This window comes from Enhydra lutris, unplaced genomic scaffold, assembly GCF_002288905.1.
Source record: "Enhydra lutris kenyoni isolate GAN:26980312 unplaced genomic scaffold, ASM228890v2 scaffoldscaffold55, whole genome shotgun sequence".
NCBI classification, from domain to species: domain Eukaryota; kingdom Metazoa; phylum Chordata; class Mammalia; order Carnivora; family Mustelidae; genus Enhydra; species Enhydra lutris.
In genome coordinates this window covers 8,628,074-8,637,455 of record NW_019154139.1, presented here as the reverse complement: position 1 = coordinate 8,637,455, position 9,382 = coordinate 8,628,074, and the positions used below count along the sequence as shown (strand labels likewise).

The 9,382-nt window shown below is 55.4% G+C and overlaps 1 protein-coding gene across 1 annotated transcript in view; it reads left to right on the top strand.

Annotated features, from left to right (window-relative positions):
* Nucleotides 1-334: 334 nt before the first annotated feature.
* The window catches only part of LOC111157711 (family with sequence similarity 83 member F), a 32,108-nt gene continuing 23,060 nt past the window's right edge, over nt 335-9,382 (top strand). The window contains 1 exon segment of the mRNA XM_022519349.1: nt 335-844. Coding sequence (XP_022375057.1) covers nt 335-844 — 510 coding nt within the window.

The following is a 9,382-nucleotide window of genomic DNA, read 5'->3' as shown; positions in this document are numbered from 1 at the left end:
CACCACCACCTCTGCAATTTCCTGCCCACCCTGGAGCTCCCGGGCCGGGCCCCGGCCCACAAGCCTGGTCCCCGCCGGGTCCGCCCACCCCCCGCCCCCCGGGAACTATCCCCCCAGGCCGCCGGCACCGTTCGCGCCCCGCCCCCGACCCCCCGGAGGCAGAGGGCGCGGCCCCCCGTCCCCGCCCGACGGCCGCGCCCGCGCCCCGGCCCGCGCGGATTGGCCGACCTCGCGGCCAGGTGAGGCGCCCCGCCCCTAGGCTCCAGGTGAGGCGGGACGACCGGGGTTGGGGCCGGGGCCAGGGCCGGGGCCGGGGACGGGCGGCCGCGGCGCCATGGCCGAGTCCCAGCTGAGCTGCCTGGACGAGGCGCACGTGAACGAGAGGGTGACCGAGGCGCAGGCCGCCTTCTACTACTGCGAGCGGAGGAGGGCCGCGCTGGAGGCGCTGCTGGCCGGCGGCGAGCGGGCCTACCGCGAGCTGGTCCAGAAGGAGCAGCTGCGGGACTTCCTCTCCAGCCGGGAGCAACAGGCCCTCCGCGCCGCCTGGAGCCCCTACGAGGATGCCGCCGCCGCCACCGCCACCGCCGCCGCCGCCGCCCGGGGCAAGAGCAAGGCCAAGGCCAAAGCCCCGGCGCAGGCGCAGGCCCCGACCGAGCCCTGCGAGTCCCTGGCTTACTGGCCGGACCGCTCCGACACGGAGGTGCCCCCGCTGGACCTGGGCTGGACCGACCAGGGCGTCTACCGCGGCGTGAGCCGCATCACCCTCTACACCCACCCCCCCAAGGAGGAGAAGGCGCCCCACCTCAAGCAGGTGGTCAGGCAGATGATCCAACAGGCCCAGAAGGTAGGCGCCGCCCCCCACACCTGTGGGACCCCCACGGGCAGCCCCTGGACCAGGCCCCACCTCGGAGGCAGGGCCTGGGTCAGGACTTCCTGACCGCTCTGGAAAACGGGCCCCGAACCCTCCCTTAAGCCGAGGGGCTGGCGAGGCCTCTGAAGAGGATGACTGGGAACGTGTTCGGCAAATCACAGCCCGCGGAACGGTGGTTTGTCATTCTTCAGCGACCAGAGGGGCTGGCTTTCCCCCGCCCTGTGCTGCTTTCTCCCTGTCAAGCCCCTCTCTGTAGGGAAGAGTGGGGGCTTTGTGGTAAAATGGGCCACTCAGAGGTTGAGATAATAACCCATGTGCTGCCCAGGGATTTACAAAACCTGCCCCAGGCCACCTTCTCGGTTGGTTTTCAAGCAACAGGGTGGTGGGACTTCTCCACCCTTACCCCAGCCATGCTGTTCTTAGGAGACCCCCCCCCACCCCGAGTCAAGACGGGACTGGCATTCACCCCCTCGCCTTGGGGGCCAGTACTAGACAAGCAGCCTGGAATGAATGAGGAAACATATTCTGAGAACAAGCCACTGGACTCAGCAGCTGGGGTGGAGGAGGGGCAGGACCGCCGAGTCTCTGCCTGGGGGTTGAAACGAGGGGATGTTTCCAGAGTAGCTAGTTAAAATACTGATGGACCAGTATTGTGGTTGTGGGACAAGGAGGGGAAGAATTTAGTGCCCTGGGCACCTTGGTTAGAGTTTCCAGCTGAAACATAGGACATCCTGTTCAATTTGAATTTTGGATTAACGATAAATAATTTTTAGTATTAGTATGCCTCAAACATTGCATGCGGCATACTGATACTAAGATGGTCTTTGTTGTTTTTCTGAAGTTCAGATTCAATGGAGCATTCTGTAGCTTCATTTGCTAAGTCTGGCTCGCCCACGGAGATTTGTTAAGAAACACCAGCAGCCTTTAGTGCCTGGTGCAGAATATACAACAGGGGTGGCTTGGGTTCACCTTTCTAATTCAGCCGAGTAGATGTGGTTGAGCCCTGTTACCCCTGGAGGCTGAAGTGGTCTGGGAGGAAAGAACGATCGAGAAAGACCAGCGGCGACACTCCTCTTCCTGGAAGGGGTGATGCAGGTTGTTGGCTAGATTGGCTCCCAGAAGGAAGCCTTAACTTTCTTTGCCCATATTTCTACCCTCCCTCTCTAAGAAATTCCTTCTTATTTGCCTGAGCTTTCTTTGTATATTGCATTCAGCAAAAGAGAAAGGCGAGTTTGAGAAGAGGTGGAGAAAAGACAAGGATGACAATACTCTGCAGCTGGGGGAGGGGGTCAGCTCTCACCTTGCAGTACTAAAAGCCTTGACTTATTAGCATTTCCTATGTGCTAGGCTCTGTGCTAATAATTTACTTTCATCTTCTCTTTTGTGTTTCACAACAACTAGGTGAGATGGGCATTTGCCTTCCTTTTTGGTTCACAACAGTTACTTGCCAAAGGTCACACAGCAAGTAAGTGGTTGCGTCAAGATTCGAAAGCCAAAGTCCTTGCTCTTTTTTTTTTTTAATATTTTATTTATTTATTCGACAGACAGAGATCACAAGCAGGCAGAGAGGCAGGCAGAGAGAGAGAGGAGAAAGCAGGCTTCCCACTGAGCAGAGAGCTCAGCGGGGCTCGATCCCAGGATCCTGAGATCATGACCTGAGCCGAAGGCAGAGGCTTAACCCACTGAGCCACCCAGGCGCCCCCAAAGTCCTTGCTCTTAATCACTGTGCCATCCTGCCCGGCTGTCTGATGATATTTGGGACTAAACCAAGGGCTTTGAATGGACCTAGCCTGGTCACAACCCGGGGTACATTGTGTGCCCCTGTTACAAAAGGGAGAGACAGGACCCCTGCCTACTGGGGCTGCTAGTCCCTGTGGAATGTCAGGAGTCTCCTGTGTAACGCAATGTTCTTAGCTCTTTAAATATTGAACAACAGAAACTTTAACAATTGTGATCGAATCCATTATGTACATATTTAACTGGTCGTTACTTCCTGAGTGCCCGCTGTGTGCCAGGTGCAGGCCATAGAAGGATGGAAGTTGTGGGTTTTGCCCTCCAAGCATGAACTCAAATACTGGAGGATGTGCTGGAAGGAAGAGTGTGTTTTGAGCCTAATCTGGGAGGGCTTCCTGAGGGATGTGAGTTGCATGGTTGAAAGGGGAAAGAGAAAGAAACTTGAATGGCCAATTTCTCTGTTAAGAGACTTGGGAGCAGGAGCAAAAGATTTTTCCTTCAAAACAGCAAGCAGCTTTGGGGCGCCTGGGGGGCTCAGTCACTTAAGCATCTGAGTTAGGCTCGGGTCATGATCTCAGGATCCTGGGATCCAGCCCCAAAGTCATCTGGCTCCACACTCAGCAGGGAGTCGGCTTCTCCCTCTGTCCCTCCTCATCCCTTCCACGTGCACGTGCACACATGTGCGCTCTCTCTCACGTACGCGCTCTCGCTCTCAAAATAAATCTTTTTTCAAAACAAAAAACAGAAACTGGCTTTGACTGGAGGGAAGAGTTTCCCTAAGGGGAGTTCTGTGTGGGGCCTGGCGCGAGCATCCCAAAACTGAGTCCGAAGCAGGTAAGAAGAACACCCCTGGCAGAGGCAGCCTCTGACCCTGTCTATGCTCCACGCAGCTCCCAGGCCTTCTGGACCCCACCATCACTCCCTGTCGCTCCCTTCTCTACAGCACCTTCTTCTCAGAGACCCCACGAAGTAGGTAGGACAGAGAGGTTGACTGTTTCACAGGTGAGGAAACTGAGGGACAGAGGAGGAAAGGGACTTGCCCAAAGGTCATGTGGTTGGTTATGGAAAGACCCAGATCCCTTGGTTCTGCTCTAAAGGCTACATACACCCTCTGAGCACTGCCTGCCCCCGACTGACTCCAGCTTGTCCAACTGGCAAGCGACCGTCCAAGGCTGTTCCTCTAGATTCTTCCCCCCTTCCTTTGCACCCCGAGGGTGGGAGTTTCCTTTGTCTGCAGGGGGCAGCAGGCTGCTGTGAGGGCAGGTGAGGCAGCCTGAGTTGGTTTCTGTGCCTCTATGAGGGGGACCGTGGCGGGGAGGCAAAAAAACACAAACACACAGCCGTGTCCCAGAGAGTTTTGGATTTTATCTCATTTCATCTCCCGTAGACCCTCACGAGCTGCTGTCACCTTTATTCCTGAGGGACAAACAGGAAACTAAGGCCCAGGGGAGTGGCCGGGACCCTCCCATGGCCACCGACCAACGAGGGCTTCGAACCTCAGGGATCCAGGGAGAGGAGCCTAACTGGAGGGACACTTTGAAAATCTGACCGGGGGTGGGGGACGGCAGAGGGCAGGGAAGAAACAGTCGGGCGGGTGTGGAGTAGGAGCTGGTGGACTGGGAGGAAGGCCTTGGAAGCGGGCGGTCAGGTCATCTGCTCCCTCCGCCTCCCCCGATGGCGGAAGGCCCTTGCGGTGTGCTGGCTGGCTGGCCTTCAGGCGTTCGGCTGTGTTTACTTGTGGGGTGTGGTTTTGTCCCTGCTGTCTTTTCCCCTTTATTTCATTGTCACTGAAAGACGGACTTTGCTTAACCCCTGGGCAGAAAAGGTGTCTTCGGGGACCAAGCAGTGAGTCCCTGACCTGTCTCACACTGACAGAGATGACCGTGGAGGTGGCTGCTGCCTGGGCTGCGAAGGTCATTGTACATGCAGAGGGCCGGGGAGACCTCCAGTGAGACCCCGTGTAGACTGGGAAACCTTGGGTTCTTCCGTCCAAGAGCAGAAGGACCCGACCACTGCACTTGGGATGGGCTAGTGGTTTGGAAGAACGCTCGTTGGGTCATGGCATGGGTGGTTGGAGGTTACCGTGTGCTCAGCCCATGGGTAGAAAACAGACATATAAAACACGCCCCTGCTCTTAAGTAGCCTAATAGTCTTCTAAACCATTATTAGAACACAGAATGCAAAGGGCCTGACAGAGGGCGCGGCCGCAGGGGCCTTGAGGCAGACCCGGGTTAGGGAAGGCCCTTTGACGCTGAGGAACCGGCCGCAAGCGTGTCCCAACCAGCAGGAAGGCCGAACCTCCACCCCTCCCGGCGCCTGGGCTCCCTTGTGCCCGCTGGCGTCTGCTTTTGAGGCCCCTGTGTGTGTTTAGAGAGGTAGCCTGTAGAATAGAAAACTTACTGCCCCCCTGCCTCAGAGACTGACCCTCGATGCTGCTCTCCGGGGCCCCACACCCGGAGGCCCTCACTGCCTCCTGCCCGCTGCCCCGTGTCCTTTGAGCCCCTGTCACCGCACCGGGCAAAGTATTATCTTCATTTCCGCAAAGAGCCCTCTGAGGTCCGAAGGGGTGTAGTGGTTGGTCTTTAGACCAAGGACAAGGAGATTGTGTGGCCTCCTCAGGTGCGTGGTCAGAGTCACCAGTGACCCCACTGACGCAGCCCGAGAGAGGGAGGCTGGTGGACTGGGCTGGGGCACTGGGCAGCTTGGATGAAGCAGGAGCTCTTCATTCCTGTTCCAGCAGAGACCCGCCTGGTGATGGGGCACAGAGGGGCCTGGCCCTCCCCCTCCCCTGCCCGCCGATAGGGCTTTGTCTCCTTTCTGTCAGGGCCCAGCCCAGGTGCTACTTCTTCCTAGGCACTTTATCAAATTTTCAATTCAAAAATGACCATTTTGGGGGCGACCTGGGTTGCTCAGTCAGTTAAGCGTCTGACTCTTGATTTCAGCTCTGGTTGTGATCTCAGGCTTATGGGATCAAGCCCCACGTGGGGCTCTGCCCTGATCATGGAGCCTGCTTAAGACTCTCTCCCTCCTTCTGCCCCTCCCCGTAACTTTCCCCTCTCCCCCCCAACCCCTGCACATGCTCTCTAAAACAAACAAAAGTGACCTTTTTACTGTTCGACGCAGCTCCCTGGTTGCTCTGGGAAAGCTCAGTTTCTCTCAGGGGCTGGCAGCTTTGGAAGAGTGAGACCCCACCTTACTCCTCTGAGTCTCCTTTGCAGGGCCCCAGCGGTCACAGGCGGTCAGTGATTTGTATAAACGGTTGGAAACTGTCCCATTGTAACCAACTGTCTGACAGCAGAGAAAAGAATGCTGTAAACTGGGGGAGGGGGCAGAAGGATTTAGGGAAAAGCACCAGAGCAGGAGGCGTGGTTTGCCGGGTTAGCAGCTTGGTTAGGGTGCTGAGCAGTTGATGGGGATGAACGAACAGCTAGGAACATGGGCCCCTGCCGGGGGCGGGGTGGGGGCAGGTATGGCAAAGTCTTGGAGTCTCTGGCTTACTGTGCCAGAAGGCTCAGGTGGCAGTGTTTGCCACTGAGCAGAGCCTACTGTCTTCCCCTCTTAGCCTCAATCAACAATCCCCTCATTCAAGGACATCCTGCAGATAGTACTGAGCAGTCTCTGTGCCAAGCCCCATGCTGAGCATTGAGGTATTGATATGAGGCAGATAAAGAAAAAAAGAAAAAGTCCAATCCACCAAACCCTTCTTCCCTGCTCCAGTAACCATCCCACAGAGACTTTGATTCAGACGCACAGGGCAGTTCTAGAGTCCCTGTCCCCTGGAGGCTGGTGCGTAATTGTGCAGCTGCAGCTCAGGGGACTAAGGACTTGTAACCCTTCCCGGATCTTGCCCCAGCCTGTCCCGGCAGCACTCCTGCCAAGCCCTGAGCTCTTTGCCTGTTGGATTCTGAGTGTCTCTCCTTTATGCTCAGTCACTGATCCCAGGAGCCAGAATTTCCAAGCCGTGGAGTCCCAGCTGCATGTCAAGGTCAAGGCCAGGCCTTGAAAGACCTTTAAACTGCAAGGTCATGGTTTCTCTCCAGATCTGGCCACTCACTAGCTGTGTTCCTTTGGGTAAAGCCCTTCCTTCTCTGAGGCTTCTGACCTGCAAAATGGGATGCCGATTCCTAGATTTCTGGATGGTTTTGAAAAACAAAGAGGAAACTACATGTGAAACCTAAGGCCACTGAGAAAGTATCCCCCAAATGTCAATTCTTCTGGAAAGTAACTGATGCCTTCTCTGTCTTCTCTCAGATCAGGGGAGGGAAGTGTGGCTGAATTTCCTCCCAGGAGATGAATCAGGGGAGTTAGGAGTCACTTCTCATTGCTGGGGGCCCTGTGCAGGTGTATTTCCTTTTCCTCCTTGGAGTAAGAGAAGACCAGCTGCCTGTTCCCCCCCAACCCCACCGCCTTTACCTGTCGGCCTTTGTTTGGTGAGGACTCTTTGTTCAAGTGGCTGTCTGCCCGCTTTGCTGTCTGCAAGGCTGTGATATCTGAGTCCTCAGACAAAGATCTCCTCTAAGTTCCGCCACAGGCAGAGAAGAGGCAGGAAGGCACAGAGGTGCCCCAGTTCCTAAACTGGGGATCCCCAAGGGTGTTCCCCTCACACTTGCTTCCAGAAGGGCCTGACTGGCTGTGTGGCCCAGCCCAAAGTGCTGAGAGCAGTCTGGAAATATTCCTCAGGAACTAATTCTTCCATAGGTGGGCAGTGCAGCACAGCGGGGCGAACAATGTTCCTCTCTTTGGAGGAGAAGGAGGCCTACACTTGGTTCTTCTGAAATCTGACACTTTGGGTCCCTGAAACTCTGATGATGGGTGTTTCTCAGGGAGTTCAGACATCAAAGATGGGGCCTCAATAAAGGGATGACTTCTTCATGACCTTTTCTTGGTTGGGTGGGGGTGCAGATCAGGCTTGTTGGGCTGCGGTCTCAGGAGACCAGGCCACTGCCAAGGGAAGTACACAGTTGGGAGCCGGGAGCCTGGATGTCCTCATTCTTGCTCAGGTTGTCTCTGTCCTCGCCCACTTGGTGACCTTGGGCAAATCATTTGACCTTGCCAGGCCACCATCTCTGCATCTGTAAGTGAGGATAATTCTTGCTTTCTTGCTTACTTTCACAAGTCTGCCTGAGGCTCTAAAGCAAGACTAGCATATAGCACTTTGAAACAGATGAGTAACATATGCAAATAAAAGGGGTTTCTATGAAGAGAGCTAACATTGTTGAAAGACGGGTGCTCCGCTATTTCCTTTAATTAATCCAGTCCTCAGCCCCTCACAAGGGAAGTGCTGTTTTCCCAGAAGCTCAGGGAAAGCACAGGGTCATAGAATTTGGGAGAAGCTCACTAGGATTCCACTCAGGTTTGAGTTCAAGGCTTGGGTGCTTCTGCTACAAATGCCATTACCCTTGGGGACTGCCCTCTGGGGCCACCTCTTCCTCTGAAACTTAGAGAAACAAAGTGTGTTTGTTGCCAGTCGGGCTGGGAAGCTTACAGACTAGTTTGGAGACAGACACGTACGCTGCCCCCGGCTGCTCTGATCTGTGCTGAAGGGGTGAGAAGACAATTCTCTCTACTTGGAGATGTTGGGGCAGGTGTTGCCTGGAAACTGAGGGTTGGTAGCTTTCAGGGACTTACACTTTCTTCTGAATGGCCATTTTCTGCCCCCCCCCACTTGTGACCTCATTGACATGCTGATGAGATTCCCAGCCGCCACCCCTAGTCCTTCCATATTCTCAGCCCCTAGGATGCTGCCTCACCTTGGCTGGTGGCCAGATCCACCTCCCTTTTCTCAGTGTACAAGGCAGAGCCTGTTCTTGGGCAGGATTCCAACCTTGGGGTGGGGGGAGGTAGGGAGCAGGGCAGAGAACAATCGAGCCAGGGTGGGTCCTGCCTGCCTGCCTGGGCTCCTGGCCCTGTCCTGAGCACCCCCCCACCTCCCTGAGTCACTCTGGCGATTCCTCCCCCACCGCAGCACCCCACCCCAGGTGCTGGGACTGATCCGCTCTAGCTGCAGCTGCCACCTTCCCCAGTTTTGTTCCTCCTTCTCTGAAATTCCTGAAGTCTGTGGCCTTGCTAATGAGCCCGTAATCATAATCTCAGCCCTGGAATAGAGCCTTTGGCTTTTCTAATTCTTAGTCTCTCTGGACCAAGTTTCCCAGAACCTGTAAGCTCATCCCCTCATAGCTTGTGTGGTGGTCCTCATTCTGTGGGACCCCTCGAAGTACGGCCTGGGCGTGTGGCAGGCTCTGGATAAATATTCTTTTTGTTCTCTTTTCTAGCAGTGAGTCTGCAAATGCTTGGGGTGGTGTTAGGAATCAGGGTTCTTTACTTTTTGGTGGGTCTCTGAGGACGGACAATGAGTGTTCTTAACTCCCCCACCTTCCCTGAGGGTTTCCAAACTGTCTGGAGAGTCTACACATTTGTTCATTCCTTCAACGTGTTATTGGGGACCTATTATGTGCCCGTTTGAGAAATAAACAGCGGAATACAATGTGGACCCTAACCCTGACCTTAAGTCTAACGGGGGTAAAAAGAAAAGGAACCGCAGGGCAACTGGGGGAGGGGGTCGATGGCTGTTCGTGAACACTTCCATGCCAGACGTGCAGGTGCGGACCCTTTTAGAAAATATTCTTTCATTAAACTTTCACAACAAGCCAGCCAACTTTCCATCTTACAGATGGGGAAAAAGGCTCAGGGCGGACAAGGTCACACCGCTGGTAAATAGTGGAGTTGGATGGAACGGAATCTGCTTCCCACAGAGCTCCAGGGCTAGGAGAGGCCTCC